Source organism: Varroa destructor, unplaced genomic scaffold, assembly GCF_002443255.2.
Source record: "Varroa destructor unplaced genomic scaffold, Vdes_3.0 BEIS01000003.1, whole genome shotgun sequence".
NCBI lineage: Eukaryota > Metazoa > Arthropoda > Arachnida > Mesostigmata > Varroidae > Varroa > Varroa destructor.
The window spans coordinates 7,080,755-7,102,094 of record NW_019211456.1 but is presented as its reverse complement, the minus strand read 5'-3'; the positions used below and the strand labels follow the sequence as shown (position 1 = coordinate 7,102,094).

The following is a 21,340-nucleotide window of genomic DNA, read 5'->3' as shown; positions in this document are numbered from 1 at the left end:
GTATTAATAATCATGATTAAACGTTTCAGTAGTGGCACATTTGCCGACATTTTTTTCTCAGTGATAAGAGTACTTGTGGATGTAAGGTGCCGTATACCCGATCGACTGCGGTTTCTATAGCTGATTTGATGTTTCGTCACCAACTAAAATAACTGTAGAACCGAAATCAAACAACTAGATTTTCTATTTCTCGCAGCGCGGTGACCTCGCATAACATGCATCATGCGGAGTGTAGCGCAGCGCCTATCATATGTGGGTTTACCCTTGACTGCCGCGGCTGGCGTCACGGTATTCGATGACGATACTGTTGTTGTGCTGCTGGTCGAGCCACTCGTCTCCGTCGGTAGAGGAGGTAATGGCTGATTAAAGCCCATCAAGAGTTTGTCCCTAGGAAGGTCAGGCTTTAGAGCTTTGGCAGGTTTATCAGGTCGTTCAGGCCTGTTCTGTCCACCGGACGGTTGCGGACTGCAATGGCCATCATCACTAGTTCGTATCAGCTGTACGAAGTTGTCAGGAAAAACGCCGACACGGCCGTTGAGCTCACCCTTCCACCAGCCCCGATCTTCGACTTCCTTCGTGAGAATGGCGATTGTGTCGCCCTCTTTAATCGTCAACTCATCGTCGTTCTGTGCGTCATACGAATACAGAACCTAAAAATGTGCAGTAATAACAGAGATGGAAACGCGTGAATTGAACACTAGTCACTCAATCAGTGGATATTTTAAAGCCTATCAAAATTGTGAGGTTTCACTGTCCACGGTAAGGCAACCAAATCACTTACAATTTGTAATTAATTATCACGGCTTTAGTTCGATAGTGCAATTTCCACTTAGAAATTAAGAGCACAATCCGTGGGCAGACGATGGCGCCGAATAAGGAAGACAGATTGTATGTGTAACAATAAACATTATCGATAACCTATTAATAAAGTACGTAGATAAAATAAATTAGAAAATCAGGGTTATTCGTGTTTGTCTAGGTGCAAACACCTTGCATATACCTTGGCGAGTTCCCTGACCGGTTTCGGTGGCAACTTTGGAGCGTCTGGATCCGAAGGTAATTTAGAATTTTTCGGCGAATGCTTCGCAGACATTTTGTCGGCTGGTTCTTTGTCACGTCCTCCAAACAATGGCGTCTTCGATATCAGGCCTACCAAGCCATTTGCTGAAAAAGACCCAGAAGATGATAAACAGGTAGTGAGATACCGCTGAAGATATTACTGCATCGCTGCGTTTCTCAATACAGATCGCTATGTGATAACCAACATTGATGTAATATCCGTAATATAGATAAAAACTATACACAATGCAATACTGAGCAAGTGAAACGTCGAATAGCACGCAACTCAGGTGTTGAGTCGTGCTTTGAAAAAATCAAAACGGATACCAACTACAAGATCGCATAGGGGCGAAACGTTTATAGGTTAAGTGATTACGTACGCTGAAGGAGAGCTCAGGTGGTGATGGACAACAGAAATAGTAGTACCAGTATTAGAACTGGAAATGCTATACAGCAAAGGTTTACCTCGTTCATCATCAAAATTGAAATCTTCAGACCGCGATAGAAATATTCACATTCATTTCGCTGGTTGTATTGTTCGAAAAATAATTATCAAGCTTTGATAGTGGTACGCATCCGGGCGGTATATTCTTTTATTCAAAAATTATTGTACCACCGGACAACCGAATTTGTCATCCGAATTTCTTTGGCCAACAAAAGCAAGACCTCTGCTGCATACATGTGAAATGTAACTGCGGTATAATGCGCTCTCGAGTATTCTGGCAATATAGGGTAAGTCTATATATATATTAAGCATTTTGCCATATTTCCTAGATAGTGTAGCTAGCGTGCATCAGGTTTAGCACAACAAATACAATCACCTGCACAGACACTCTAAGGATGTTGTAAATTGCTTACGAGAACTAAAAAATGAGTTAAATCTATCGAGAACGATCTCCCCTTTGGAGGGCCTGTGATAAGGATCATATATGACAATGTGGAAAGAGTGAAACAATTCGTGTTTGTCAACCGCAAAATCTTCGTATGAGGGTTCGCAAAAAAGGGAGATTTCAGCCGGCTTTTGTCAGGCCATTTCGTCCAACCGTTTACGTGTCAGAAGGCTTACAACAAAAATTGTCCTGAAACGGCTGAATGTCCAGCCAGCGAACAACTGTGTCAGAAAAACCTCTTAGTTCTAGAAGAGCCAAACTTGCTTGGAAATTTCAATACATTTGAGCAAACGTAAGCGTATGGCTATGACGGGGAGACAAGGATGCAATTCTTCGAGTATCGGTTTAGAAACAAACCCTAACCAAAAAAAAAACGCAAGATCTAGGTCAAAAATAAGGTGCTTCTTACAATTTTTTTCGACCGTCGGGAATAGTTTTTGCGATTTTATGCTGTCTGCTCTATTGTCACCAGGGGATGCCAAGATGTTTTAAGAAGATTGCGCCAGTATGTTCGACGGGAGACACCAGAAATATGATGTAACAGATTGTGGGCGTTCCATCATGATAACGCACCGGAACATTTTTTTGTAAAAAGCTCAATGTGCGTACGTTCTCCAACTCCCGTATTCACCAGACCTAACCCCCTGGAACTTTTGTCTATATCCAAAACTAAAGAAATGTTTGAAGGGAAATATTTTGATAAGATAGAAGAAATAAACCAAAACCATCGATCGAGCTGAGAGTTGCCCAGACAATCAAATTTGAGAAACGTTTTGAGAGCTGGAAAGCTCGCACATTTATTTAAATATACGTTAAACACCTAGTTCAATTAGAACCTTGGCTTTCACAATCATAATAACCACAACGCACAGTATTGTCAAGGCACATCCCACCACAATTTCCGTCATCATTATGTGCTTATTTGCACTTCGTAGAAATGATGCTATGATAGGTAAAGGTTAGAGATAAGAAATCTTTCGAGTTCACACGCAATGGGCAGCAACGAAAGCGATCGTGCTAGTTTTGCTGTAGGGTGAGACGTGGAGTTCGTGATCTGCGACTTTGCGCTTCTAACGTACCGCATTTCCTCCATCTACGTTTTCCCGGTATTCCTCCTGACTGGATAACGAAGCACGAGCCAGCAGTGATACGTGTAGATTGCCCATTTGGAAGTGGGCGAAAGGCAGGTGAGAGCGGTGACAGACCGTGGTTGAGGCGCGAACCTGGGTCGATGCTCGCACCCAGCCAGAGGATAGCAATGTGAAGTCTCTCTCACCACACTGGAACCAATGGAGTTCGATAACTTTGGGGTAGCTGAACTCGCAAACATATAGCATTTTATGCACATCTATGCTCTAGAAGTCTCTCGAGATCTCAAGTATGATTGTTTCCACGTAGGATCGCAACGATGATAGGGATGAAAGTGCCGATGAGGAGATAAACAGGTAAGAGATATACTTGGCCACATAGTGAGAGAGAGATGAAACGGATAGCGTCCGCAAAACGTATGTGTAACAATTCGACGTAGGAAGCCGGGGACGGTTATTCATATTCGAAACTTAAGTTATATCATCTCGACCCCCCAAATATTGTCCGCGGTGACTTTGAGATTGTGAGATAATCGATTAGTTTCGGTGAAGGGGCGACTTCACTATGGGTCTAGAACAAGAGAGTCGACAGACAACTCAAAAAAGGGTATTTACAGAGATACTGTGACGACATTTAATGGAAAGAGTTTCTCCACATTAGAGTACTGTCTTTATCGTATTACTGATACAGATTCAGTAAATAACGCATAGGGGCAAAACAGTTTGACGTAAGCGGCATACGGCAGAAATATATTTTTTGCCAGCAAACTATTAGATGTTTAAATGCTTGTCGAGTTCAACACGCAACACAGATTTCGCAAGCCAATTTATACGAGTTTGTTTTTACCTATACATACAATAATGATACTACACGAGATCGGTTGTCTTCTACTGAAAGGTTACTATTTATTGATTGCGCCTCAAATAAAGCGCATATAACTATCATGTGACACTGATTGTGATAGGAACGCAAGATGTTACTTTGACATTCTAGTCATTGATTTTGATAATTTTTTTCGGCTTACCAACAATAGTCTGTCATTTCCTCCTTATCTTCTCCGAACATCAACAACAGCAGCACTTTTATTAGCGGCATTTGGTTACATTGGTCCATACCGGAAAAAGATTCTTTTTATCCAGAGGAAATGTTATTTTGTCTCCATCGATTCTATTTACTATCTGCTGTTATTCATTCTAGATTGCCGCTCTCAATAACCTCAGTACACAGTGATAGAGCCAATCGCAATGCATAGATTTTTTCAGCTAGGCAGGACACGAGCTAACTCACGGTCGGGGTCCTATTCCATTCGCGTTGTCGCGGTGAGCTTTCAGTGCTTCACCCCCTTTGTACCCCTATCTCTTTCCCCATTACATATCTGCGGTGACGTATACCACGCTCGAGTCGGGCTATCCCCTACGCATATCCCCTGCCAAACAGGCGAAAACCTATTCGGCGAAATGAAGCCCAATCAGTTTCAACCAGCCTCAATTGGCGGGATGCACCTCTATCACACATGGTGACTACGACTAGTGTTAGGCAAAGGGACAAGTTTGTTCCTCTCTCCCTCTCTACGTTCTGTTCCCCTGCATTCATCCCGTCCCTCCTACGGTTGGTTATCGCCGTGGTGGCAATTGCCGCAGAGGGGATGGCAGTGACTGTACATGAATGTTTGATAAACATCAAGCCAACGCCTACCCAGCCATAAATACGTATTTCTTCCGTTGATATTCCGCTATGAGTCGCCCGCCGTTGACAGCTGGTCAAACGCTCGTGCACACATGCGTCCACACGACCAGGCATATGTACAGAATGCATGGGAGCCCTAAACAGCTTTTTTTTTTTCAATTCAATTGGCATAATAAAGAAGCAGATGCAGGCAAAAAAGGTGGCCACGGTGCGGGCCGTATGGCAGCGTGTTGGTGGGCAAAGAGATACTCATAGACATAAAAAGATATTTCGACTCACGAGTTCTCTTTCTTTGATGTTTTCTACTGTGTCTGGCTTGCACCGTTGCCGGATGGTCATTGTTGCCAAGCGTCGGTAACGAAAGTCATGCAAGATTTAGGACCGAGAAACGCACAGAGGCCTAGGTGACCAGACTTCGTAACACGAGAGATCAGCCGATTGCGTTTTTCAAAGAATCATAACACGAACGGGGGTAGTGCTTGAGGAGAAGAAATCCCGACGGGAAAAGCGCAGATTCTTGAAGAAAGACACCTAGCGCTCGGTGCCGGGCAACGGCGCGGTAGTGAGTGTGCACACAATTATCCTAATTCTTTTTCTTTAGCGTCCGTCTTTTTAGGTTTTTGCTTTGAAAATAACTTATGTTATTCAATCAGTGTCGAGATCATTCACCGCACTCGTTTAGGTCAGCTAGCAGCAGTATCCCAATGACTACTCAATGAGTGTAATAGTCGTTCTCTTACTCGCCGACGGCGTTAGTCAAGATGAAAGGCCTGAAGATTGTCAAATATGCGTACAAGTATGCACATATATATATACGAAACTATTAACTTATTGCAATTATATCAATGTCGATGAGGTTTACGGGAAAAGTATGAAAGTGCAATTTTTTTATCCAGCTTAAGGCGCACCAACTGTGTAGTTGGAATAAACATTACTACTTTGTGTGTAAATAATGATCGAAACGTAAATAATTTATAAAAATATATTTCACTTAAGAATATGTTAAATAAAGAGGTATCATTTTTTATACGCATGTTTATTATTTTCTATTAAGTAAACGCAACCTTAAGAAAACCTGTACTACTAACCTGAATACACTCCGAGATAATTATGGTCGAACAACTCTCTAAAAATGCCAAAAAAGCCTGAGAACAGTCGAGAAATATGAATTTTACCGAAAAAGGCGCGCGAACATTTTCTGTTTAAAATTTTGCATATCGGATACTATAGCTCTGAGACCCTTCTTCAAGAAATGTAAATATTGTAGAATCTGTTAAAAGGAGTAAAATCAAGCAACCTCAATAAGAGCTGCTTTCGACAGATAATCTTCGTGCACTTTTCAGTAAAGCTCATTATTCTCGAAATATATAGAACACACCGAATAACTGATTACCTTATACATATATATATATACACACACACACACAAAATGCAAAAATGTGTGCCTATGCGCACGTAAATATCAGCTGCAGACGCTTTAAACGTGGCCAACTGCCCGTGGAAGCACGAAACGAAAAACTATAGTTAGATGGACAAGGGTACGACGTTATACCCCACACTTAAGCATCGTGTATATGAGTACCGTACTGCAGCCGCTTCCATCATTAACAGAGAAGCCGAGCAATACTCTTAGACAGGTCAACGTACAAAAGGATTTTTCAACAAGTAAGCCCATTTAGCCTTCTGTCTGCCCAATTGCTTGCGTACATCGACGCCTACTATATTGTTTATTACTATTATAATTCGTTGCCTCAAGAAAGTAAAGCTAAGCTACACAAGCAAGAGATACATACTCACAGACATTGAACAAGAGGTAATTTATATATGAGAAGCTATCGTCGCCAGTGTGACCACAAGATGGACTGGAAATTGCGTTAGTTCATTCTTTTTCACGTGATTCACTTGTACAGGCCAACGTAAGTGTTTGATAATTTGTGCCATCAGTATTAGAAGCTAGGCGTCACAGTAGATGTATTATCTCTCTTATGTATACCTCCTGAATGGAGGACACGTCTCATATGATTAATCATTACTATCATTATCAAAATGTACTACGTCGTAGATGAGTATGATGGTAATCACGTCGCAGCGGGAATCAATGGTACAAAGGCCACCTGATACGATGAGGGCCTATAAGCCTTTGATACGGTGGTAAGTAGAGACGGCCAACCCCTGCGAACGATTCTAACAAGAATTAACTGCGCTATATCTATTTCTCGGCCACGAGGCAAGCGTTCTACTCGCGCAACAAACAACTAACACGGTCATTCGTTATCTTTCGAGCTATACGGAGAACAGTGCCTCCGTGGATTTCATGTGTTTCAGCGCCATCACTGCCACGAGATTGATTTCACGAGCTTCAGTTGATGTAAATACTGCTGGGCAGATGCTCGGCTGCATTATGACGATGCCGTGCTCGGAGCAGACGCAAATGATCTCAGTAGTTCTGACGACGATACATTCCTTTGATTGTCAGTGAGGCCCCGTGCATGTCACACATACTGTATAAAGTGGTGACTGACTCATCAACTTTCCTTTTCCAGTTCCTCTCCCTGTTTGTCTCCTTGGCGCAAACCGCAGTGTTGAAGCGGACTCATACCCAGGCACAATGTCAGGAAAGCACCAATGAAATGACGAAGGCAACCAGCATCGATATCTCCACCAACGTCCGTTCACTATTCACCAACTCACGTGCATTCGCTTGCGGCCTCATCGAGTGACTGACTGACTGTGCACCCGTAGTGAAGGATTCCGGCTTACAGCAGTAGCGACATACGGCCTCGATGATGACAGTATTATACGAGGCACCAAGACGCCGACGCAATAGCCAGAGGAGCGACGCGGATGGGAGCGGAGACCCGACCAGCTGCTGAGAACGAGCAGTGAGTGGCTGGCTGGGTGGGCGAAGGAGTCAAGCCAGTCAACCAACGGACGGATGTGGGCTATCTACCACGCGCGACAGCGATGACAACAAACGACTCCGATGACTGCCACTGGGCCTATAACAACTGCTTCTACCACCGCACGAGTCGACCTCAAAGCAGAAGGGGGAAGAGCAGTAACCGGAAATGAAGATTCGAATTTGGTGGTGCCTTTCCTATCCCCCTCATTACATTTACTCGTTCAGTCGACTTTGTATTCTGACTTTTCCCAGCCGCGCAAACTGCTCTCATCCAGGATGCGGCTGGCGGGCCATGAACGTTACCAACTGCTACGAGAGCGTAGCACCAATAGTTCAGATACAGAATGACAGGATCGGCTCGGAGTTCAGTTTGACAACGTATCGCAAACGAAAAGTCGATTGTGGAGGAAACTTTTGAAATGCTGGTTGAATGAGTGAACTTAACGGGGGAGTAATGGGCACCGATGGCAGCGGCGCAAGTAGCAGGAGAAATGGTAACTGAGACGGAAGCAAGCGGGCGGGTAACTTGGATTTCTGGCTAAATTTTTCGCGAATATGTGGAGCGCGTTGGTAGCACGATACATATGGGCAGCGGATTATAGAGAACCGGGTTGCTCGCAAATGATAGTGTGTGCTCTAAGAAAATGGCCGAACGAACTAAAACTCGTCCTATATGGCGGTGACTTATCCAACGCGGTGAAAAGCGTGAAGTAAGCTAGTAAATCGTTTTGGAGCCATATCGGAATAATTACAATTAGAGCTAATATTAAGCTGGATAATAAGTTGCCACGTCTTTTTACTGAACTGAAAGTATTACTTCACAATCCGCCCATGACGATAGGTTATTATACTATGTATCCCCCGTCATTGTTCACAAATTTCTCCAACCTTTCGATCGAATAATAGATGACATTTTGCTACAAGGTAGCGGGTCTTGTCTTGGAAAAGTTTTCCAAGTACGTTTTGAGCTATTGATATGTGTCGAAGATAGGGCCACAACGGTAATTCCCCGTTGAAAGAAAAAGGTAAAAATCCATCCCGTAAAATCCGCAAAGTATAGAGGATGCAACGAAGCCTTATATCTGAAATCCAAAGAAGCAGATTTGTGGTATTATTTGATATTGCCTAGTTAACGGAATTGAGCCAAATAATCGACTGTCTCGTTCGGATGAAACAATTTCCAGTGAATTAGGCCTTTGCAATTCTAATAAATGCCAGACATAATTTTTTTAAAGAAGTTCTAGTTAGCTCCTGAGACCTCGGCTTTTTTTCTGATTTCCTGTTTTCCTGAGAAACGACTTAAATTTTTGGTTTACATCATTTCCCATTACCGGTGACAATTCAGAATAGGAATCGATCATTGTGGCTGCATAACGCCCGATATCGGACGAGATGTACTGATGTAACGTTGCACTGTAATTCTCTGTTGGATCGTCTGTAAGGTACCTACGCTTGGAGTTTTTGTGTGAACCTAAAAGACTTGAAGTAGTTAACAACAGCCTTGAGGCTTCAGCCCATCTCTTCGACTATTTCCGGGGCCGTTTCTCGGCCGTCATCCTTCAAAGGTGCTTTCAGAAACCTCAAGTCGATCATAAAAGAGCACATACTCTAGATTTTTGATGCTATTTTCGAACATAATAAACCATTCTTGAGCAGTCTTTCGGCTACGGTGCCGTAATTGTACGCAAATCAGTACGGCGAACTGCTTTAGCTTCGACAAAATGCATAGTACAAAAGGTGAATAAAAATGCACTTTGCTTCCAACAAAACACCCATCTTCGCGGCGTTTTTTCCAGTTCACTCTCGACGCGGTACCGTAACAGCACGCAATCTGTCAGAAGTAAACAACAAACGAGGAAGTGGGAAAGGCGAGTTGTTTAAAAAAGCGCGCAAACATTTTATCCAACCTAATAATAAAAACTAGCCCTCTATTGGTATAAAAAAAACGTGCGACAAACGTACAATCACAGAGCTGATTTCCGTATTTCTTGGGAGCTCGATGCGTTCGTTCCGATGGAATTACTAACTTTCATTCATAAATCTATTCATAAATCTTCCTGACAAGTCTTCATTCCGTCCCATTCTCAAAACGAGTATGAAGTCTAGCTCATTGCCAGTTACATAAAAAAGCACAATAGACAAGTTGTGCCTTCCAAAAAATCCATCAACGCACATCCTATCTTCTGATCTTTTTCTTTACGATGCTTTTTGCCCGTGGGCTAAGGCGCTTGCAAAATTGCGATTGGCTAGTTCCTCTGTCTCGCTCTCTCTCTCTCTCTCTCTCTCTCTCTCTCTCTCTCTCTCTCTCTCTCTCTGAAGCGAGACAGCAACCCTGAGTAGATGCAACTAATAGAAAGCTGTCGGGTGCTTTTCAGCGTGTGTGAAGTTCAGCGGCTTGTGGCTCTAGTCAAGCCTACCACGGAGGATTTTTGAGGATACTCATACAGACGAAACATGCTTACGTACAGCTGTACTAGTTCCATCCGAACTCGTTAATCTGGGTGTCGTCACGCACACGAGCGCGCACTTCGTTTTTCACTACAACCAGCGAGGCACGGCCATTGTAATCACCGCCATGGCCACTGTTTCCAATTTTGATCCAATGCCTTACTAGCTAGCTGGCTGCTTTTCTGTACATGTTTCATGTCGTCTCTTCTCCGGCCCCTCCCTTCACTCGCCCCTTCTAGTTCGTATGCCTCTACTCAGCTGCGCAGGACTAGTACATAAGTGTATTCTTTAATTGCTCCTCGTTACTGCCGTTCACACACTCTACAACCAATAGTTCACATTTGAATACGAGTTCTCGCGCGTCAAAAACCTGTCGTCTCTCGTCAGACTGCGACAGCCACCAAATCCGTGCAAGAGGTGACTGCCGCTGTTACTCCTGCCGAGACTGAAGGAGAAAAGGATCGTTCGTCTCGCGCCCGTCCTTCTTTCAGCCTAAACGACGCCGAGAGGACCGGGAAACAGCAGCAGAGGCAACGATGGAAATGGGCGGTGCCTACGCAGGCGACACGGCAGCGAAGTGCTGCTGCTTGTTCGTCGTTCGTTTGGCAGCTGCGTTCCTTTGGTTTCCTCCTGTAGCAATAGCAGTAGGGGGGCGACGGCAGGAACAGATGTCAGAGCAGTCAAGTCGTCAGTCTTGACTTGCTGGAACCAAAATTTGCACCACAGCCAGCGCAGATACAGCAAAAGGCGGCCCAGAGAGAAGCTACAGCAGCGTCTAACAACTGCTAGGAGGAGCTGACAGCAGCTGCCTGCACACTCAGCCACAGCAGCCTTATGCCCAGTCTAGTGGCCCCTTATGGCGCTTATGTTCTTATTCGGATTCGTCTTATTTTGACATCGCTTTCTTTCGTTTCTCATCTTGCCCAGCCGACATCGAGGAGAGCAGGGGAAGCAGTTGACTCAAATTTACGGAACTTGTTGGAACGCGCAGACGACAGATGCGGTAGCGGAGCTGGCGAAATCGGCGGCAAAAATGGTGACGACGACTAGACTTGAAATAGACGAGAGGGGGAAAAGAGTCAAAAGTCAGGAAAAGACGAAGAACAGCGAACACGGTGAAAGGTGACGAAACCGTCACTGAACGGAAAAAAGTTCTTCTAACTAAGCCATTCACGCTTTTAGCTCTGATGTTTCTCGCTGTATATAGCTTGTTCAGTTAAGACTAGTTCCTGTAAAATGCATTGTTTAATAATCAAAACTTAACTTGAAAGTTGGGCCTTAATTCACTGATAAAAAGGCTCTACGAAGCCAACGAAGAAAATGCGTATATTAAGGTTCCTTAAAGGCATTCACCATTCATTCTAGTAGCTGTATATTGTTAATATCGCATCGGTACGACCGTGGTAGTCTTCATTGTTTGAATAAACCATGCGAAGTTGCCGAGGTCCTCAGGTTCGACGTTTCAGAATACGATCTTTCCTTGTATCTATGTTACGGCGATAGCCAGTCGTTGGCCATTGGTGACCATACTTGAATGCACCTTCGAAATGACTCGGCTGAACGCGACTCATTTCAGCTAAACATGTTGGTGGAACCAGCAATAGTGGTGATTGTGGTACGCGCTTCCGTTGGCAGAAGACTGGACGATGATGGTCGATAAGCTAGCCATAGCGGTCAACCGTAGCTGCTTCATAATTCCGTAATATATGCACATAAACATAAACAATACGTAGCGATTTCATTAAGTAATGCAGTACCTTACAGGTATGCGCCGACGCGCATAGACACTTAGCCCCTATGTTCGATATTTACAGAACTAACTCGAAGCACCATCATTACAGTTGCCGTGTATTGCCTTGTACATACAGCAGCTGTATTTGCCACTTTAAGGAAACGTATCTACTTAGGTCCGTACCCTTGTCCTATTGACTTTGCCTGTTCAGCTTGTTGTAGTAGCTCTATCTGTGATTGTGACCGATGTGCCTGCGTATACACTTGTTTATTTAGTAATTCCAACTCGAGTAAATATAGATATAGTCAGCCAATCAGTCTCTCTCTCTCTGTTGTTTTTCTGTTATTCCTTTACATGTGTAATTTTCCTGTTTTCAAGCCCTCGGCTTGCGTGTCTTAGGGCATCCTGGCGTACCTGCACACGCATAAACAGTTTCAGACTAAATCAACTAAGACAGCCACCTACCTATACGATATGACAAGTGGCTCAAACACTCTCCAGACCGCTTGAGACTGGGTACACACTTTAAATTTCCCAACTTTTGCGGCTGGTAGGACGGACTAGGGTTTTGTCGGGCGCCGTCGAGCCGAACGCTATTTTCAGTCTGTGCCCTGCCCCAGTTCCATCCCGCTGCCAGTCGCTCAAGTCGAAGGAGAGAACGCAGCGATAGGAGCGGGAAAAACATTGCAGCAAAAGCAGTACTGCAGTTGCTGCGGTCCCATGGAGCGAAACCCCGTCCGCCACCGCCTAATCCATGTATGGTCGTAGCAGTATCGGGGACAATAGCGGCAGGAGCCGCGCTGGCGACGGTCCTTCTGGTATAATGTTTGATCAGAGAAAGTAGGTGAGCGAACCGATCAGTTGATGTGGATTGAAACGTTACTCAAGCCACTGCAGGGTGTCGTAGTGAGAACGCATACAAGCCAAGAAGGTAGAGACAGCGAGTCCCTTCACTATCCTATCTCTCCCTCTGTATACGCGGGTGACTCTACTATTTGCTGTAGTAGATAATGGTTCAACTACTAGAGAGCGTGTGGAACGACGGCTGGCGACGGCAAATGCAGGCGCAATACTTCATTTGCTTCATAGTCTAGGCTTCGATTGTGCTAATGTCAACCGCAGTTGTCATTGCCACTGTCAAAGCATTTCCATAATGACTAGGATTGTGAGATTACTCGTGATCATTATTCGGCCTTGGTAGGTGTGACAGTACCTTAATAAAACGCTCTCGTTGCTGGTGGTAATGGATTGTCCTTGATTCGCCTTTTTTAATAGGTACGTCATTAGCCATTTCTTAAGCTAACACGACACAGTCGTTTGGGGTAGATACAGTTACGATCTCGAGGACCCATTGGGTTTGTTGCATGCCCTATACGCAAACGGTTAGTATAGTGCCATTACATATTTCTTTCTTCAAAATGCTAATATATGTATTACTAAACGCCTGTTACGGTGCGAACGTAAACCTACGAGTATTTCTTAATTAAGCTACCTGATCATCATCAGAACTATAGGAACTATTCGTATGAGAATTTAACTATTACGGTGGGCCAGAATACGGAAGATTCTTCTAACTAATTGGCTTTTATGTCACATAAGTCAGGTAATATAAATCGTGTCGGTTTGTCGTTGATATTATTTAAAAGCTAAGGTTTTACAGCACGTGAGTGATTTTTACCAGAAAATCATTGTACCAGTAGAACGTTATAATAAGGACCCAATAATAAGGCTGCTCAGGCCCATGAAAAAACCTATGCTACTAATATTCAGGATGCATTATTCAAAGAAACGTCCCAAAGGTGGTTTTCGTTTGAGAACTTTCGATACGAAAAATGCTTCATGTAACCAATTACGAACAGAGTTGGTAGGGTTTTTACGGAAGTTCAGCAGTATCACCATGTAAGTAGGCACGACATTGTCGAGGAAGTGAAAACAGGAGGAAACAATTACAACAACTTGAAGAAGGCTAGAGACAAAAAAGGCTCAATGGTCCCATGAATTGATTCAGAAGAGTTTTCCTGAGTGTATTTCTATATGTAACGTCAAAAAACCAAATCATTTCCAATGTGATTGATTTCGGATGGTAAAAAGCGGTTCATATAATTCGAATTAACATGATGAGAATAAAAAGAAATTATGCACTCTAGGCTGCTGCCGCTTAGAAAACCTAATAACAATTTTATAATTATATATAACAACCTTGCAACAGTTAACAAGCTTGCAAATAAACCGTTGAAAAAATCCTCCGAAACCGATGAGCAAAAAAGACTTCGTCCTTCGTTTTCACGTTTTAGCTAACCGGTAGAAGTTGAGCAGACTTGGGTAATAAATTTTAATGTAGCCTCCGTATAGTTTGAAATTTGCGCCATCAGACTGCCATCCGTTTCGGTGCACGCAGAACTCCTTCAACCACGTTCATTTAGTTTTAATGGAGGAATACAAACATAATTTGTCAGAATTGTTTGCAGAGGCACCACAGATGTACGACAGCGATGGGATTATGGTGTTATGAGGAAAAAAAACCAAAAAGTCACTGATTGAAATAGCGCATATTTAATTTAGTAATGTTATTTAAAGGTACAAAAATGACGAAGAAGCACGGAAGAAAATGAATCTTTGCTCGATTTGAAACTAGGCTCGCCTGATACGTCCTTAACTTTATTAAGCTAACACGTTACCACTACGCCACCCGGAAAACAATTACTGCATCTAAAAACACTATAGATAATTTTAAGACCAGGCGCAGCAAAAGTAACAGCAGTAAATTTGACGATTTTTATCGTAACGATAAGCCACTTAGATTAAAGGGATTCTTTATTTGTTATTAACCTTTTGTGTTTTACAATACTGTACAATTACACAGTTAATGTGATCCACAATGTCGAGACGGCTAAAATAGCCATTCAACATAGTGGAAAACACTAGTTTACACCTGTAAAGGTGCGAGAGTAGCATACGTACTGTAGGAAAAACCGAGGACGGAGTCCGTCTTCGAGCCATGTGGCGGCGACGTTTCATCATGGCTCATTTCGTTCGTTTGCTGTAACTAGCTGAAGGTAACTTTTTCTGCAGGGCTAAAGTTCTGCGCCGATGTCGACCTATGTTGCACTTACACGATCCATTAAAGGCGCAGCCAATGCAAACGTTTAGCTTCAGTAATAACAATAATGATAAAAACACTGATCACCTTTCTTCAATCACTGACAGCAGCAGCAGCAGCACGAAACGTTTCTCTTCTCTGTTATCATATTTGTCCTGTTTTAAGGCATGATACACATCTGACACTTGAGAATTCGTCACACACGATCCGACCGCTGCTACGAAATCTAGTCCTGGATATAATGCTTTCCCCTGATATTCTATAGCATAATTAAAAACAATCTCAGACAGACGTCTGATTTCCGCAGCTGATCAAGAAGATTTTTCGTACGAATTTCCTTTCAGCTCCTGTCACAGCGTTACGGTCGCTGTCAAAGATTCACTGTTTCACGATTAATTGCTACGGCCGAATGGAACACAAAATGCATGTTCTTCTTAGCTAGCCAACTTCACTGGCCTCATTAACCCATCCACACTATTCGCATCAATGTATCGGTATCATCATAACATTTAGTTAAACGGTATAGTCAATGACAAACACTACCATTAACCCGACTCATTATTCGATATACACACTCATCGCGACGAGAATGTCTTACCGGCAACGAGGGTCCAACGCTCGAGCAACGCCAATCGTAGGCTTACGGCAGACTGACCGAGATCCTTTTTAAGATCATGGTAGCGATCGTTACGTGGCCCTTTTAGAAGTCTGGGGACTTGACACAGGTATGCCGACGACCACGCGTTCCTATTGATTTACGCAACACGCATACGCCGCCATACAGAACCCATACACTGAATTTCTCAGAATATTACTCACGCAGTTTTAGTTTACGACGAATCTCGGCTTTAGGCTGTCTTCCTGCCTCCACATTCGGCAGGGCTTACGATGTTTTTCTAACCGATTTATTGTTGCGTTTTACCTTAATACCGTAATAGGGTAACGAGGTGTAACCGAGTCGATTGCAAACCAGACAACCTTTACAAAGTTGTTAGATACCTAAGTGTTTCGAGTGTGCATAGTGGACACAGTTTATGATGGTGACCGCAGCGCAAGCCGCTTCGCACCGTTTCAACATCGAAATAAGGAAAATAAACTAGGTGAATGATTAGGCCGTTAACGATACACGCTTTGTCTTCGTATAACGGGAACGATTACCCAACAAACGTCCGTGCGCGAAAAGACAATCCGTTGACATCGCTGAGTCCTCTAACGATATCATGTTATCGCTTGTCTGTGTAACTATCGTACAAGGGCGGCTTGATATTAGCTACTTAGCAATGGTGGGCTGGTAAGGCATTGGACACACTTGCGTGCATGCCGTGCCATCATATAACGTACATGCTGGCCAACGCGGAGGACGAAACGTGCTGATCAATGGGACACGTTCATCGAACGGCAGCTTAAAACTGTCGCTTTTTATTAGCTTTGGGAAGAACAAGATGTTTCATCAGCCCTAAACTATTCTACATTACGCGGGCAAAAGTATCATCCCATAGACAGGAATTTACGTCGTCGATAGTAGCTTAAACACCGGTGCATATTGAGCGTATGTGATAACGTATTAAACATTTAGCACAAAATGCTTTGTTTGACCGTTGTGAATCTGCCTTTCTTCTATATATTTGAAATAAAAATGGATAATTATTATCTTGTAAACTCAGCCTCGTCTTTCACCTTCTTGCCCCTTCCGCTCATTCTTTACACAGTTACATCTTGCTGTTCCGGTTCACGCCAAACTGTCAACGTACTATGCTCAAATACAGATTTCGAAAAGTCATTGATGAGCTGCAATAGACAACAACAATTATAGTCAATGCATAATATAGAAAATGGTCCCGGGTTTACTTCGTTTCTCGCTGACAGTATCATCCGATACTCCTATCACTCGGCAGTGATACAGCGGCCAGACAACAGTAAGAAAAACTAGCGCTGCTGCCATTTTTGTGGCAAACCGGGTACAGTCTTCAAATCGTATTGGACAGATGCCCGAATTTCCGGTTGTTCGCCCGAAAGCCAACAAATCATACTGAAGGTTATAACGCGACTGCTAATATATTATTATGCCATAAAAATGGTCGTGGACGAATCAACCGGCGGCCGATAACTAGACATTAGTCCCGGAACCCCCGTTACAAACAGGCTTGCAGTGGCGTCATTTGTGAGACAGATGTTGATTATACACTGTCTATAACGGGACTTATGGAAATGATAATATCAACGCGACCTAACTCGTAGTTGTTACGAAAGCGGCTTACATTTATCGACTTTTTATCTATATTATCTAGAGACGATCTGTAAATAGTTCCACTGCTTACTAGTCAACAACATAGGTTTGGTACAGTATATCTCTGTATAGTAGAAGGAATACGCTTGCGGCTTAAAAATAAATAATGGCTCACATAAAGTAGTATTATACCGCCAATATTATTACTATGAGTAGTGATTTTTTTTTTCACTCGCATCATCTCAGGATAAAATTGTTACCATTCTCATCATTATTCATGGTAGCTAGCAAGGACAAAGGCAGCCTTTAGTTCTACAGCAATCGAAAGGGACCGGCAGGTAGACACTAGTGTAGTCGAGACGAGTGCCTCTCTTGAACGCTTACGGCCGATTATGTCGACATTAGACCATCTTCGCTTGTCGAAACAATGGCCTTTGTGAAGGAAGATGTCTACGTATTTCTGCCTTCAGAGACTCACGAATAAACAACGTTGCTGCTGCTGCTGCTGCTGCTGCTGCTGCGTGTAATTATGCACACTTCAAGATCGTCATTGCTTTTATAATGACGTAAAATGCTAATGTTGTTGGACAGATTGGGGACACGGACGTCGTTGGCCATGCGATTCGTACGTACAAAAGCTCGGCTATGCTGTAACCGATCAAAATGGTCTACCAACACCGAATTGTCAATAGCAATTATAATAAATAAGTATTCTACATATTGAAATCCTTTAAATAGCGTCGAGGAGAACGGGCCAGTCTTAGCTACGCCCTGTAACACATAGAATTCGCCCTGGAAAAAAACCTATAGTACGTCTCAAATTCACAGTCTCTTATAGGTCCTGTGTATATTGTGTGTATATTCCTTTCGCTATGAAATGTTATTCATGCCGCTACGGTTTTTCTGCACAGCAGTACATGGGTCGATCTGTATGCTCATCGCGCTATCTCGCTCTATGCAATTGTATCCATTTCCGATTGGATCGAAGGCCAGCAGCGATAGTATCAGAACCCGGCTTGCTCTTATCCGTTCGTCACCCGTACAGGGAATAAGCTGACCCTTCAACGTGTTCACTTTATCGCGATTACGTTTGCAAACTATTTCTCTAATCGCTAATGACTACGGAGCAGCAGGCAAACGGGGTAGCGATAACGACAGCAACGGGACAACCGTTATTATAAGTGCTGCTAACTCTGCAATCGTTTGCGTCATTTCGAAGCTTTTGTTGTATTTTCTCTTTCGTAGTCTGGCTGGCACCATCCCATCCCAGTCGGGTTCGTCATTCTGCGAAACAGCGGTATTATCAATGCTGCTGTAGCCTCCTGCTACTGCTGGCAAACTTTTTGACGAACGCAACACTTTACCATAGTTATCCCAAGTCCATACCTTGTACGCTCATCATAGCGTAGCACTATTTTCATTATTGGTTTGCGAGAGAAAAAGGTCCTCCTTTCGTTATGTCTACAATTAGGATGTCGAGGTATGGTGCTGATATAGTGCATTTGCACATGTGTGATACAACAATGACCCGGGCACGAAAAACTCTACAACTGTTGCCACGTTCAAGCATACTATTTAAATGGTCCGTAGGGATATGATGTTTTGGGGGTCTGGTGCGAACGCTTCCTATTGCACGCACGTGAACACGTAAGTATATAATGGTGAAGTATTAAAGCAGAGAATAATTTGTTATTGACACGTTTTTTTTCAATTTTTTCTATTCTATAGCGAACCAGCTACGACTCTTCGTCAAGAACATATTGTGCCATTCTTGATCGGTTTTCAACTTCTCTTCGACCTTTTTTTCGTCCTATAATAACGATGGCAGGTGAGCCCAACCGACAACAAAGTCCACGAATCCTGGAGGATTCATCAACAAAAAGGAAAGCTAGCGTGATGACAACAGCCAATTCTCCGGAAGTTTCATCAGTTTGCCTTGACAGAGGAATCGTGACTTTTTGAGACCTCTCTTTTGTGACTCGAACCTAACCCACTACATTCCCGCCTGTCTCCTCACTGAACTCTTTATCCTTAGCCTCTTACAGGTTGGACAATCATTTTGAAATGACTCAAATTCTCGCAGGACTTGCAATCCTGTTCATATTTCACCAAAGACAGGAAGGCGTTTTCTATACCAAATTTACTAAACTGCATAAGGATGCGACTATTTGCAAGGTGATAGTGGCAGGCACTTGCTAGCCTTGGATAACTCGACTTGAACTGAGAAGTTATTTATATATACTTATTAGCTAGCAAGGATTCAAGCCGAGGAGTGTGTATATGTGAAACTTGCAGACATTCCCTTTATACTACTTCTACATCCTAGCACCAGCTTAACTGCAGTGATCTCTTTGCGCTGAAAGTGGCAGCGATGCTAGATTTTAGATTCAAGACGATCTCTCTTAGATTCAAGACCGGTCTCACTTATGCCCGTTCCGAATTGGGGCCGCAGCCAGTTGGTTCATACTCGCACGCACTAGTGATATGAGCACTACCATATGTATTCAGGGGCATCGAGGCACAAACGAGGCCAAGACGATTCTATAGCGCAAGCTCATCCAAAATTTAGCTCGACTTAATTTCGGCTACTGAGCCGTCTCGTCCTTCGCTTTCCTCTACACTTCTTAACCAACCAAATCCTGGTTCCATATCCTTGAAATCAACGCCCAATGCGGCCACCGCTACGGCAAGCGACTGCCAACGAGTGGCTATGTTCTCGTTATGCTAATCCCGCAGGCTTCAATATCCTACTGAACTTTTGCGGCCGTATCTTCCGGCCGACTCCCACGGGCGCGCGCCCAGACCCAATAACTGCTCGTAAGCCTGTGAATGTGCGGACAAACAATGCCGCCACAGTGCGTGCTCTGTTCACCTTTCCCTCTCTTCCCGCGCTTATGCTTAAGCTCGGTCATTCTTCGCTACTCGTTCACTACCTCTCATTCTCTCACTAACTATGAGTTTCTCTCTGTTACGAGAGTCCGCGCACGCTTCTACTGAATAAGCGCTGCACTGCCCTTAGTGGTGGGTTGCTGAAGCGGAAAGCAATAGAATTTAGTTTAATTTGATTGGGAAGTCGCCACAAAGCTGCTGCTATTGCCACTAGACCATCGAACACCCGAAACTCCACAGAATCCGTACATACTCTAAGTCGTCTCGTTTTCGATTCCTTTTTTCCTTTTTCATTCAGAGGCCCGTTCATTGAGTGCGATGCTCCTTTATGCCTTGCCGATGCCTTCGGCCACACCTGAATACGTCAGGTTAGGAGCTGCCGAACTACTAAGGCCATACAGATGCACAGACACACACACAGACACACACACAGACACACACACACACACACGCACACACAGACACACATAAACACCCACGCACGACACACCACACACACACACACACACACCCATACGCATGCACACACACATGTACACTCACACACCAACACACACACACAGACACATACACCATACACACCCATACACATACACATACACACGCACACATACACACACACACAGATAACTTGTAGATACTGTTCATACAATATCAACCTTTTTGACCTAGCACCCTACTGCAGCAACTACCTTGGCTGTCTTCTTTGGTTTTTGGAAAAGTTCTTTTTATTAAGTTTTATGTCATAACCTGCGACAGGCAAAGGTCTTTGTGCCGAACCTGAGAGCTCTATAGCCCAACTGAGAGAAACCTCCCGTCGCTTTGGCTGCTCAAGCTCTCCTTTTTCGCTATCGTCTAGCAGTTGAAACGCGGCAAGCCGGGAAAAGTCCAATTCGAATACCATCTCACCACTTCCACTGACCATTTCGGTTAGGCTTCTTCTTGCACTCCACAACTGGAAGCCTTGGACAGATGGTTCAGTCGAGCCCTGCTACAGAGAAGTAAACAACCACAACTGTGCAATGAAAACTACATTGGTCGTGATTCCCCCATGACACACCCCACCATTTTCTTTCTTTCGATTTCGCTTCACAGAGTCCCAAACCAGATCCGAGATATAACGACACAGTGAGAAGAAGAGAATATAGAATAAACAGGTATCTGGGATCTCCTAGGCGGATTTGGCCTGTACGGGCGAGCCATTCGTAAACAGTGTACACCATATTGGATCCCTGGATTCCATCACTGAGAAAAGAAATCGGTTCGATTGGACGTTATGAAATTGCACGTAACCTATTTTTGTAGGTCTGTATGTGCG

At 43.7% G+C, this 21,340-nt stretch overlaps 1 protein-coding gene and 1 long non-coding RNA gene across 12 annotated transcripts in view; one reads left to right on the top strand and one right to left on the bottom strand.

Moving 5' to 3' along the window:
• LOC111246315 (SH3 domain-containing kinase-binding protein 1-like) overlaps window positions 1-21,340 on the bottom strand; it is a 382,729-nt gene that overhangs the window by 11,354 nt on the left and 350,035 nt on the right. For all 8 annotated transcript variants that reach the window (XR_002671630.2, XM_022795693.2, XM_022795690.2 and 5 more), the window contains 2 exons: window positions 1,001-1,164; window positions 263-650 (listed from right to left, as the gene is read on the bottom strand). Coding sequence is in view for 7 of the 8 variants with exons in the window: in XM_022795693.2 (XP_022651428.1) it covers window positions 263-650; window positions 1,001-1,164 (552 nt within the window). In the remaining variant the exon portion in view is untranslated. The remainder of the gene's footprint in view (window positions 1-262; window positions 651-1,000; window positions 1,165-21,340) is intronic.
• On the top strand, window positions 629-9,402 carry LOC111246316 (uncharacterized). Of its 4 annotated transcripts, XR_015324306.1 has the most exons (4): window positions 1,161-1,791; window positions 3,082-3,394; window positions 5,074-5,286; window positions 7,268-9,402. It is a non-coding gene; the product is annotated as an uncharacterized LOC111246316 (long non-coding RNA). The 4 variants fall into 4 exon arrangements; XR_002671631.2 differs by having other exon boundaries at window positions 1,161-3,394; XR_015324307.1 differs by lacking the exons at window positions 1,161-1,791; window positions 3,082-3,394; window positions 5,074-5,286 and adding an exon at window positions 629-759.